Source organism: Protomyctophum parallelum (genome assembly GCF_964188405.1).
Source record: "Protomyctophum parallelum genome assembly, chromosome: 4".
In the NCBI taxonomy this organism is placed as follows: Eukaryota; Metazoa; Chordata; class Actinopteri; order Myctophiformes; family Myctophidae; genus Protomyctophum; species Protomyctophum parallelum.
In genome coordinates this window covers 12,978,518-12,992,059 of record NC_139700.1, presented here as the reverse complement: position 1 = coordinate 12,992,059, position 13,542 = coordinate 12,978,518, and the positions used below count along the sequence as shown (strand labels likewise).

The following is a 13,542-nucleotide window of genomic DNA, read 5'->3' as shown; positions in this document are numbered from 1 at the left end:
TGTTTTTTGTTTTTTCAACCATTATTTCGAGGCAACAAAGTCTTATGCACACCTGATATGCTCTGAGACGTGTGCGTAGGCAGGGCTCAATGTATAATGTATGTTGAGACGCCTGAAGAAGGTCTATGACCAAAACGTTGCCTAAATCAAGTGTTCGTATTGTAAGTGCAGACAGTGTGCAGGTCTTTGTGCACTTGTGCATTACACACGTTTAATGTTTGTCTTTAGTTCAATGTTTGTTTGTTTTGCAAACGCATTGACAATGAAGGGAAAATGTACGTCATATTGTCTCTTTATTGTTATGGCGTTTAATGTTTGTGTTTGCACCATTTGTTTTATCACCATTACATCACCTAATCAACATGAGTTAGACTTTAATATATTAGCACCCCTCACTTCACACAGGTTTGATTTTTTTTCTTGAATAGGTATTAGAGAAAGTAAAAGATGAGTGTTATTTATTTTGTATATACAGTATATATATTTGCTGCTATCATTTTAGCGCTTTTAGCTATTTTTGACAGGGGGCGGGGGCATTTTAATTTCTTTATTATAATTTACTATAGTCCTACTAGACCCCAGGAAATTACATCTGGCCACAAAAGATCACAGGATCTACTGAATGTGAAGGGGGATACTAGGGGGTCGTAGGCTTAGTATGACAGTATTGTCCCCTCCCCCTTTACATTCAACGAAAGAAAGCAGCAAATTAACACTCACCTTTTATTTTCTCTAATCTAACCTAAAACACGATCCTTGGTTGGGGAAAAAAACAAAGTTGTCCTTTATGAACAACAATAGGGACCACTCACTATACAAATAAAGCAGAAAATCCCTGTGTTATCATCATCTTGAAATAATACACTAGTTGTAAAGTGGACCGAAGTGGAAACAGTTGTATTTTTATTTTCTTCCAGCAGTTGAATAAGCCTCTTATGGGGCTTTTATGATCCATCCTCAGTCACTGTGGCTGTGCGACTGACTGGGGCTAAAATGTGGGAGCAATTAATGTGCTTCTGGCACGAGCAGCCATCTCAATTTGCCAAATAGACTTATCGGCACGCGGTGCGTGGTTAAAAACAAATATTTGAAAAATCACTGCGATAGCAAAACAGATTAACAAAGCCTATAGCCTGAAATAACAGACAGAGCAGCACACAATAAAGAGAAGAAGAAGAAGAAGGGGAAAGAAGAAAGGTTCAAGAAGCTTATTCAATGCCCACTTACTTCTCTGTAGTGGTTTTAACTTTAATGCCGGACAATTAGAGCATGAGAGTACGCTACGTGTTGTGTATCATTGAGCTCTTGTCTGGGCTTGTTGTAAAGTGGCACATGCAGACTTTAACTGCCTGTGTTTTGCAACACGTCAACTCTGTCTCTAACTCAGCGTCAATCCAAAATATTCCTGCTTCTTCTCAAAATAGTGGTTGAGTCTCGCCTTTGCATACCTGAAAGGAGAGAGAAAACAGTGAATTGAGTGAATGTACCACACAGTAATAATAATAATACGTTAAAAAATGGGATAATAAATAATGCTGTCTGAATACCATTAGTGTAGAATTTCAGAATGTTCTAAGAATAAATTGTTCGTATAGTGCACGCACACGCACACACCCTGGCCAAGACACATGGAAAACCTGTAGCCAAACGGCACATTCAGATTACAGATTGAGACTACACAGGTTCCCACCTGCCCAGCACAACCTGTTGGCCACTGAGCATGACCAAGTGTCACAAGGGCATCTCTTGCCATTAATTGTTGAGGGAGTGGATATCATTTTTCATTCAACCTTTATTTAAATTCTCTGAGTTTGTCAATCATTTTAGCCTCTGTGCAGGCGGGCAGGCGGCCACTGCCCAATGAGCTGTTTAATTCACATGAATTAAATTTAATTCACATCAAGTTTTAACCTGTCTAACCGTATAACCATTAACCTTAACCCGGATTATAATCATAAAGACGTGACGCACACATTACAAGGAAGGCTCATTGAAAATAGATTGGCTGGACAGACACATCAAATGAGTTTCATGAAAGCGTTCACTCGCTGGAGGTATAAGAGAACCAGAGAATCTTTTGAGCAGAGAGATATTAGAGAAATAAAGAAAGAAAGAACAGGGTCTCTCTTAGTTGTTTTTTTTTGTCCAGGAAGTGTGACATTGTGATCAAAGCGAGGTACCTATTGTACCTATTCCAATAAGAATAGGTACAATAGAGATTTCAATCCTGATGAAAGAAATGCATTTTCTGTTGTTGGCTACTCGTACTAAGAGGGGTAGCGGGGAAACAGTTGTCTAGAACGTTCTCGCCGACACAGTTGATGAGACCATTTTGTAATAAAGCCTCTGTGCTTTATTGACCACATGTAAAGCAGGAAAACGATATGCACATTCCAGTTTCAGAATACGGTGCTGGATCCAAAAAATGACTAAAGTGGAATGTCCGCACACGATATAATTCAGCTCCCCGTCTTTTTTATTTCAACCTATAAATACAACAACGTTTCGCCCCTCCGGGCTTTCTCAAGTTACATGGGTATGGCCTTGAAAACCTTTATTGACCACTCATTGACCACACACACACACACACACACACACACACACACACACACACACGTATTGTTACAATGAGTGTAGCCCAGCCTTATTAAACACGGAGCCCGCCAGAACTGTAGGATTAAATTAGTCGTGCAGCCCGTCAGAACCGTAGCCTACGTTTTCCAGGGTTTATATTCTTTAATCCATGTTTTGATCCGATCGAATCGTTAGCTGCCGCTCGTTAGCATAACAGTCAAAGTGGGACAGTGGCCACATCCATTTTGAAGATGCGCGCGCATCACTTGCACTCTATGTGCTGCTTTCAATGGCCTGTATCTCCAAATCGGTGCAATGAATGTTGTTTCTGGTGAAAACAAGGTTTTTCAACGGCCGACGGCAGGCAGGTTTTTTCACCACCGACCGAGAGAACAACAACCGGTCAAGACACCACACACAGCATTTTGTCATTGAAACATCCGGTTACGGATATTTGGTTCTTCGAAATAAGGGTTGCGCACAATAAAACCTTGGCAATGCGCTAATAGATTAATTAATCCTGGCGGTCAAATGGTTAAAGGCACATTCAACGACGACGTTGACATTTTTGACGACGACGACGTCGACGTTGACATTTTTGATGGTGACGACGACGACGACGACGTTGACATTTTTGACGTTGACGACGACGACGTTGACATTTTTGACGTTGACGACGTTGACATTTTTGACGTTGACGACGTTGACATTTTTGACGTTGACGACGTTGACAATTTTTGACATTGATGACGACGACGTTGACATTTTTGACGTTGACGACGTTGACATTTTTGACGTTGACGACGACGACGTTGAAAATTTTTGACGTTGACGACGACGACGTTGACATTTTTGACGTTGACGACGGCGAAGACGTTGACATTTTTGACGTTGACGACGACGACGTTGACATTTTTGACGTTGACGACGACATTTTTGACGTTGACGACGACGACGTTGACATTTTTGACGTTGACGACGACATTTTTGACGTTGACGACGACGACGTTGACATTGTTGACGTTGACGACGACGTTGACATTTTTGACATTGACGACGACGACGTTGACTTTTTTGACGTTGACGACGACGACGACGTTGACATTTTTGACGTTGACGAAGACGACGACGTTGATATTTTTTGATGTTGACGATGACGACGTTGACATTTTTGACGTTGACGACGACGACGTTGACATTTTTGACGTTGACGACGAAGACGACCTTGACATTTTTGACGACGACGACGATGACAGTGTCTGCCCTGCAGTGTCTGCCCAGTGTCTGCCCAGTGCCTCCCCAGTGTCCGCCATGGTGCCTCCCCAGTGTCTGCCCAGTGGCTCCCCAGTACCTCCCCAGTGTCCCCTGAGTGCCTCCCCAGTGTCCCCCTGAGTGCCTCCCCAGTGTCTCCCCACCCAGTGCCTCCCCAATGTCTCCCCAGTGGCTGCAGTTTCTCCCCAGTGCCTCCCCAGTGCCTTCCCAGTGCCTCCCCAGTGTCCCCTCAGTGCTTCCCCAGTGCCTCCCCAGTGTCCCCCTGAGTGCCTCCCCAGTGTCCCCCCCAGTGCCTCCCCAGTGTCCCCCTGAGTGCCTCCCCAGTGAACCCCTGAGTGCCTCCTCAGTGCCTTCCCAGTGCCTCCCCAGTGTCCCCCTGAGTGCCTCCCCAGTGCCCAGACGAGTGCCTCCCCAGTGTCCCCCTGGGTGCCTCCCCAGTGCCTCCCCAGTGTCCCCCTGAGTGCCTCCCCATGCTCCCCAGTGTCTCCCCAGTGCCTCCCCAGTGTCCCCTCAGTGCCTTCCCAGTGCCTCCCCAGTGTCCCCTCAGTGCCTTCCCAGTGCCTCCCCAGTGTCCCCTCAGTGCCTCCCCAGTGCCTTCCCAGTGTTCCCCTGAGTGCCTCCCCAGTGTCCCCCTGAGTGCCTCCCGAGTGCCTCCCCAGTGTCCCCCTGAGTGCCTCCCGAGTGCCTCCCCAGTGTCTCCCCAGTGCCTCCCCAGTGCCTGCCCAGTGTCCCCCAGTGTCCCCCCAGTGTCTCCAATAGCAATACAAGAGCAATAATACAAATCAATCTTAATTTATTAATCTTATTAATTAATTATTGAATCTAATTAATTAATTAATCAAAATGTTCGATGCAAGAAGGCCCCCCTGCGGCCTGCGCCCAGCACCATGCCAAAGCTTTTTCCTGCAGGAAACACTGCTTGTGGTTGTAAATATATTGTTATCTGTGTTGCGAGGATGAGGGGGTACCTGGAAAAATATCTACCCCAAAAGGGGTACCTGGTCCAAAAAAGTTTGGGAACCCCTGTCTTAAACATCATTAAAATAAGCTGTGGTTTCAAAAGGGCTGACGTGGCTCTTTCAGATGTTCCCTAAAGAGCAGGCCCATAGCAAGACAGTTAATCAGATGAACATGCAAACTTGAATGCATTTTAACATTAAAGCCTCAGAACATTGAATATTTTACCACAGAACATTGAGTTTCCGTATACGGCAACATTCAATTCTAGTTTCATTTAGAGCCATGCGCTCACAGCCGCACACATGAATTTCAGTTCAACATTCAGTTCAAACATTTGAGCAATGAAAGACTGAACTATAAGTATAACATTTATAAATAAGTATATGTATACTGAAGCAATGTTAACATAGCTTTAATTTCTACACAAACATAGGCCTATTGTTAAACTGTTTAATTGTAAAAGTCTGCATGCTTCCCATTTCATGTAGGCATCGTAGGGGGGGGGGGGGACAGAAGATCTCAACATCGAAACATCCTAGTCTTCGATTAAAATCATCACTTCACTGCACGTCACTTCACAATCATTCATATTTGGGCCATGTGCAATCTCAAGACTATCATGACTATCGTCTGCTGAAAATACCAGCAGTCCTCGGCTCAAAAATAATCCCATTCATCCTGGCTTTTATTAAACTGGACACCTAAAAGTAGCATGTGCAGTCGAGTATTTATCATCAGCAGCGACAAAACCGAGGCGTTTCTTTTTTTTATTCAGTGAAAATACCGGGAAGTGAACTCCCTCAATTTGGAGCAGGTATTCCATTTCACAATGTGCTTGTGTGAACAACCCCCACACCTAGCCTTTCGGGTGTGCAGTCAAACCCAGCCCATCCCCCATCAGCACGCACGCACGCACACGCACACCCACACACTTTTCCCATAATAATGTCTTTGTCATGTTAAGGGCTCGCCTTGCCAACGCGTCCGCAAAATCCAAACCGCTGCCTCTCAGACACTTTCCGCACATGAACGAAATCATGAAAAGAAAGTAAATATAGGGGGGGGGGGATCGAGGGTGTGTGTGTGTGTGTGTGTGTGTGTGTGTGTGTGTGTGCGCGTGTGTGTGTGCGTGGGGGGGGGGGGGAGTAGCATTCCCCTTGTGGCTCCCTATTGTCACATCTCCATATGGGTCTGGTTAGAGAGCGCACGGCCCGACCGACGCCGGTCACACGATGGGGAATCAGGAGGGATTTGGCCCAGGGGGATAACGCACAGAAACAGGACTGCAGAGGCCAGATTCTACTAAAATGTCTTCTGAATCTTGGCAGTTTTCTAAAAAAAACCTATGTTTCTATAGGTCAGTGGTTCTCAAACTATTTCATGCCATGGACCCCCAAAAAAATGATATGTATAATTGGCCGCCGACGCCCCATCTGAAAATATGTTGTTTCAGGGAACCCCCAGAATCAAAGATATGAGTGAAAAAACGTTTACTGTGAAAGAATATATATTCAAAGATTTGCGGCACATTTTCGTGATTTTAGAGCTGCTATTGTTTAACAGCTAAAGTTTTAAATAATGTTTCAAGTGGTTTGAAAATGCTGCTGCTCAAACATCCAATATAGTTGTGATTTCGCTGATACTTCCCGCTCAAAGAAATCTACCGTAAACTGACTGGATTTAGACTGATGATGATTGTCGACAGCCAGGACATATTCAACACATATATAGCTAGGCCTTGTGCTATACTCTTTCCTCAATACATTTTATCAAAATGGACACAAAGTTATTTTTATACTATATGAAAACAAAAGGAGCATTTCATCCACACACACACACAAAAGCATCCGCATTCTCCCTCCTCCTCCTCCTCCATGCAGCTCACGGACGCTCAGGGATTTTGAAAAGTAGAAGATGGGGGTGCAAGGTGATTCAATTGGGGGAAGCAGTACCTTCAAACATCAGGCCCCCTCCACCCCCCAACCACCACAAGCTACTACCCCACCATGCCCTTAAACTCATTTTGGTTAACCCCCCTATAGTTAGACAGGGAAGGTAACCTGACTCTGGCTGTGCACTTTAGGACAAACCTCAGACGTCTAGCTAGCGGCGGGTGCATGTGGCTAGTGCTGAGGGCCGGGGGCCGGGGGCCAGGGGCCCGGGCCGGGAATTGGGGGAGGGGGAGAGGAGAAGGTATATAATGTAAGCGGTAGGAGCGACGATGGCTCTCTGGTGGAACAATAGAGGCTCTGTGTCTCAGTCAGAACCCCTCTGGATCACATTTCCTTCTTCCAGGTCCAACCATCTAAACGAGACGGCCGTGTGCTCGCACGTGTGTGTGTGCGTGTGTGTGTGTGTGTGTGTGTGTGTGTGTGTGTGTGTGTTTCTGAATATAAATATCAAGCATGTGTGTGTGGTGTGTGTGTGCGTGCGTGCATGCGTGCGTGTGTGCGTGCATGCGTGTGTGTGTTTACATAGTGAATGTCTGCGTTTGTATTGTGTCTACGATGCGTGTGTGTGTGTGTGTGTGTGTGTGTGTGTGTGTGTGTGTGTGTGTGTGTGTGTGTGTGTGTGTGTGTGTGTTTGGTGGGGGGTATACCTATCGTAGCTTTATCTAGAGGAGCTTTAAGGGGGGAAAAGCCACACAGGGGAGGAGAGAGGGTGCCGTCGACTGTCGATAGCAATTAGGATCATGCTCCTGACAGCGGTGCATGGCGGCAGACAGACAGGCAGGCGGGCGGGCGGGGGTGGAGGGAAGGGAAGAAGAAGAAGGGAGGGAGGGAACGGCAAACTTTTCACCCTTGTGAACTTCAGTATTGTCGGGTGCGGTTAGAGGCTATAGGACAAGAATGCCTTCAGAAGCACTGGACCAGAGTCCCTATCAATGCTGTACGTTTTCCCTGTCAGGCCTATATGTTAGAGGCTACATCATGAAATGTGAATGTAAAATGAAACCAAATGGACCCATACAGGTCCATTTAATCCAAGAGTTAAATTAGTGTTAAACATCTGCATTACTTAATTTACAAGAAGTCTACAAAATTAGAGAATGTAGAATTGTTATTTTGATCAACGTTTGCCTGGTCTCTCCTAAATGGTATACCAACATCAATACAGCATGGAATTGTGAAATCTTATCCAACAACAAAAACATATTCTTTAGTTTTGGGTCGGAGAGGCTAAATGTCATCAAATGGTACGTGGTCTGTGGCTCAAATGCCCAATAAATAATGGTCCTTGAAAACCACATGATGTGGTCTAACGGTTACCCATACGTGGTGAAAGCCAGTTGATTTATAGTAGTTAATTTATGTACTATGGTATGTTTGGTAACACATTAGCTAAACTGTTTCTAAACTGGCCATAAACTGTAATTATGGATTCTTAATAGGACTGGTGGTTAAAGATCCCTAAATATTCAGCACAACAATTGAATGGATTGGAGATGTCCTCTTGGGTGGGGTGGAATTGTCAATAATCCCGTAGTTGCCACAAGTACGACAATCTTCAGTTGTGTGCCCCGACCTCATTTGATGTTTCGGCGTAATGTAACAGAAACATTATAGGCGTATGTGAGAACATAAATATCTTTCTCGTATCTGAGATATTTGAGATGACCGATAATGTAATTTTGACTTTGATCTTAATTGTGACCTTTAACATTTTAACCAGATCTTAATAACCTCTCTAGGACAGCCGACTAAACATTCCCACAGAGTTAAATTTAAATTTGGCAATCCGTTCTTGATTGCACCTTCATCGTGATCTTATCTCATCATGATAGCTTTTGACCCAAAACTTGAGTTTCAGGGCAGCCTAATATGTCCCACCAAGTTTAAACATTCATTAAATGAAAAATGTTTTTCACACTTTTAGAGCATATCTGTGGTCATAATGGAGATATAATTAATAGATTAACAATAGATGCCCCCCCTCCAAAAAAGGAAAGTAAGAAGTCCCTAAAACTAAACTAAATATCAATTATTCCTGTCAAAGTAAAACATATCATACTTCTATGAATAATCATGAATCATGATTTAAATCACCTGTGATTCGATATCGTCCACACACAGCTGTTTCTCATAATGGAGACAATGTTGGGCTGCCACGTACTCTGTCGTGGTTCTAATTTTAAGATGACGGCTTGCATTACAAACGTTCCATTTGCAAACTTAAACATGCAGAACACTAAAATATGTACTGAAAATATTTGAGGTGCAATGCAGTTTAACATACTGCATCTATACCACTGCCACTATAGATCGATCTCTCTCTCTCTCTCTCTCTCTCTCTCTCTCTCTCTCTAGCTGTCTCACATGACCAGCCTCTGTTTGACTAGGATTCTCACAATGAAGGTCACAGAAAAGCCATTGCAGGTAGACTTTAATGAAAATGTGTCAAGAAGAGACTGTACCAATACAATAATAATACCATGCCACGCATGTTTGCGAGACAAAACAACCAAAACCAAAAGGTACGAAGATGAAAGAATGAATCCAATCTGAACATCTTTTGATTTTAGTTTTAGGCATAGTGTCTTGAATAGTTTTCACTTAGTTTTAGTCACCTGGAGTGACTTAGTGATAGTCTAGACTAAATATCATACGATTTTAGTCAACTGAAGATTTAGTCGACTAAAATGTATTATAGCGGGCCTTGATGCCGTCATAATTGTAGATCTGCTATTTTCAGCATGCAACTAAGTGTAAAATAACATTTTAGTCTTGTTTTTATCTGTTGATGAAATTGTCAATATATTTAGTCTTAGTTTTAGTCATCATAGCTTAGTCGTCATTTAGTTTCCATTTAGTTTTCGTCAGTGAAAAAAGGTAGTCGACGAACATCTTTCGTCATAGTGTTAGTCGACGAAATCAACACTGCTGAAAATGGTTACTTTTAACTGAAATTGAGCCAAACTATATAAAAGACATGGATTATTCAGCACTATTATTAACCGATTAAGACCTGAGGCTGATTCTACAAATGCCCTCTAAATCAGTGTAAAAAGTGTAAAATCAATCATTACGACGGCATCAAGGCCCGCCAAAATACATTTTAGCCGACTAAATCAACTGTAGATTTAGTCGACTCAAATCGTATGATATTTAGTCGACTAAAACAAGACTAACACAAAAAACATTCCAGGTGACTAATAAAATGTGACTAAAACAAAATGAAAACTATTCAAAAGACTGAAACTAAAATAAATATTTGCTGTCAAAACAACACTGCGCCCAGGGGATCAGGAGGCATATCAACAATTTACTTCACTATAAATACAGATTTAATTTAATGTTGAACTACTGTATAGGTATAGTCCCCTCCTAGCTGTCTGACTGACAGAGCTGAACTACTGTATAGGTATAGTCCCCTCCTAGCTGTCTGACTGACAGAGCTGACTACTGTATAGGTATAGTCCCCTCCTAGCTGTCTGACTGACAGAGCTGAACTACTGTATAGGTATAGTCCCCTCCTAGCTGTCTGACTGACAGAGCTGAACTACTGTATAGGTATAGTCCCCTCCTAGCTGTCTGACTGACAGAGCTGAACTACTGTATAGGTATAGTCCCCTCCTAGCTGTCTGACTGACAGAGCTACTGTATAGACAGAACTACTGTATAGGTATAGTCCCCTCCTAGCTGTCTGACTGACAGAGCTGACTGAACTACTGTATAGGTATAGTCCCCTCCTAGCTGTCTGACTGACAGAGCTGACTGAACTACTGTATAGGTATAGTCCCCTCCTAGCTGTCTGACTGACAGAGCTGAACTACTGTATAGGTATAGTCCCCTCCTAGCTGTCTGACTGACAGAGCTGACTGAACTACTGTATAGGTATAGTCCCCTCCTAGCTGTCTGACTGACAGAGCTGAACTACTGTATAGGTATAGTCCCCTCCTAGCTGTCTGACTGACAGAGCTGAACTACTGTATAGGTATAGTCCCCTCCTAGCTGTCTGACTGACAGAGCTGAACTACTGTATAGGTATAGTCCCCTCCTAGCTGTCTGACTTCCTTCTTTTTTCTTTTTTCTTAAAAAAATACAAGATCATTGGCAAGCCTCCTTGAATATTAGCCCATCAATCCCTGCCATTAAGAAACCACAAGGAAATAGCACTAGCAAGCAGTATAGAAACAGGTGAATGACAGACACACGTCACTTTGTTTTGTCATGAGAAAAATTTAAAACAAACCTTTGGAAGTCGAAATTAATAGAAGAGTATTGTGCCTGCAGGATTGCCCAAAGACTCCAGAAGAAGTTGGATGCCTGACAGAAGAGAAGAAACAATATTATTAATAATATAACCCTAACCCTAACCCAAAGACTCCAGAAGAAGTTGGATGCCTGACAGAAATGAAAGAATGAAGAAGTGCTTAATCTTCGATCTGTAACTTTATTACTCACTGGAATGAATTTTCTGATCATAATTATCATTCTGCTATTAAATCCAGTGGTATGGGACAAATAATTATACAGGCAATTCACAATAATTATAACATTTCAATTCATACACCAAAATATTAGTTTTACCTTTACCTTTACAAGGTCGCACAAAGTCCCCCACCACACGTATAATATGTCATTTTTGGGCAGAAAGGGATTGTTTTTCCACCGGAAAATAAATGTAGTAACTTTTAGTTACTCCACTGCGCCCTCTACCGATATTGCCAAGAGAAAAACCTCATAGGAAAGATGTTTTCCGTCCGGTGAAAACAATCCCTTTCTGGCCAAAAAGTACATATTATACGTGTGGTGGGGGGCTCAGAGTGCGTCCACTAAGGAAAGTAGGCTTTCTAATTACACAACCAGTAGGTAAAACGTTCTTTATATTCCCGCTACAGAAGAGAGGCTGGTCTGCATTTCATGCCAGAGCTAGACGCGATAGGTCCCATAGCCTTAATTCAGGGAAGAATTTGCATTAGGGATATGATCCAGAGCTACTATATCCATCATGAACCAGTAATCAACCAAAGTGTGAATAAAAATAAAATAAAAAAAGGGAAATTACCCAACAACTTGCGATTTGGAAAATCACAAAACTTGAGATTGGGAAACATCTATAAAATTAATGGTAAAGTTCTTGGCACAGTACCGGGGCTGACTAGCATGTTTGACTGGCAAATAATGTTTTTGCTAGCAGTATAATGTGGTTATTTATTCTCAGTAAACTTTTTTCCTATTATGCAAGAGCGTGTCATTCTCATCGAGATTCGTATGGATGGGACACATACTCATCATGCCATTGTATGCGGTGCTGCTGGGGACATATATGTTTCCAAATGGTTCTGTGAATTTCATTCGTTTGGTCCAAGTGGAGTTTTAGCATCACAAATGCTGTTTATCTGAATGCTATTTATTTCAGAGACGTCCTCACCCAGAAAAAGAATTCTGTGGATAAACAAAATGTTTTACAGTATGACACTTTATCAACTCCACTCCATCTTCTTTGCATGGTTCACTTTGTGTTGGTTTCTTTTACAGCTCCCCAAGCACTTGCATGTCGCCTCAGCGACTTGCTGCAGTCACAATGACAAAGCTCTGCATTGAATGGTTCCCTCCTTTTAATGGTTTTTGCTCACTTAAGGCCATAGACATCCACGCCTCCATAAATTTCTGTTGTTTCCCCCACCCCGACAGTAAATCTTCATGATAGGACCACTAATAGCAAGACCCTAATAGGATCCAGGCAAGCCTCTGTTCTGTGGCCCAGTGATATAATCACATTTTTATTTGATAATCAAATAAAGGGGTCCGGAATGAAATACTGGCAGAGGAGAGAATGTGGTTTTCCCCCCTTGGACTCCCCCCCCCCCCCCCCCCTTTATTGGCAAATTTTCATCAGTAATCTCTGTCTTTGGGAGGAAGAGAGAGAGAGAGAGAGAGATTGAGCGGATTTCCATCATGATTAATAACCCCCTCTACATTAAGCGACTATTAGCCTAACACTAAGCAGAGCCTGCATGTCGGTGACAGGGAAGCCATTGAGAAAAACCGAGATGAGAGTTGCGTATACTGTGGGGTGACATCACAGAGGCTTTTTCCAATTGGTTTTACAGGCTTTAGCCTCCGTATATCGAGAGACGCTGGAGGTTCCCTGCGGAGGGAAAAAGACGAGTCGTAAAGGCCCCACTGTGCCTTGGCACGCGCTCCCTGGGATTAAGAGTTGAGAGAGGGGGAGCAGTCAGTCATCAGAAGTTTGGCCGGTAGCCAGTCTTTAGTCAGTGCCACACACAGAAGACGACACTACAGTGGATGCTGTTGGTTATGGTTACACAGAGCCCTGCAGAGGCCAGGGTGCTTTCCCTGGGTTATCTTGAAGCAATGAAAACAACACAAACAGCCAAAGGCGTGATACATACTGAGTTAGGAATTCTTACATTTGTTTTTTTTTAGATGAAATGTGGTTCATTTGCATCACTTGGGACACTGAAAAACATTCAGCAAACTGCCATACCTAGGGTTATTGAGGGGCGCCCTCCTAGTTCCAGCATTGAGGGTTTGTGTAAACACAAACATTGAAGACGAAGGTGAGGACGCATAAATTGTGATTGGCCGGAATGAGATGCTGTATGATGATAAGATCACCCCTCCCTTTGTTTTGTTTTACAATTAATAAGTTATAGGCTTGGTGGCTCAGTTATGCATAAAAAGTCACTAACCAGGACACGTGGCTGTCAATTAGCATGTGTGCTGCTTTGTGGATTCAACCTGTGAATGTTTGCTTTGGTGATGATGA

At 43.2% G+C, this 13,542-nt stretch overlaps 1 protein-coding gene across 1 annotated transcript in view; it reads right to left on the bottom strand.

Annotated features, from left to right (window-relative positions):
* Positions 1-1,378: 1,378 nt before the first annotated feature.
* Positions 1,379-13,542, bottom strand: part of LOC310856925 (ethanolamine kinase 2) — a gene marked incomplete at both ends in the record, with an annotated part of 31,810 nt that continues 19,646 nt past the window's right edge. The window contains 2 exons of the mRNA XM_083762478.1: positions 1,379-1,448; positions 10,999-11,072. Coding sequence (XP_083618604.1) covers positions 1,379-1,448; positions 10,999-11,072 — 144 coding nt within the window. The remainder of the gene's footprint in view (positions 1,449-10,998; positions 11,073-13,542) is intronic.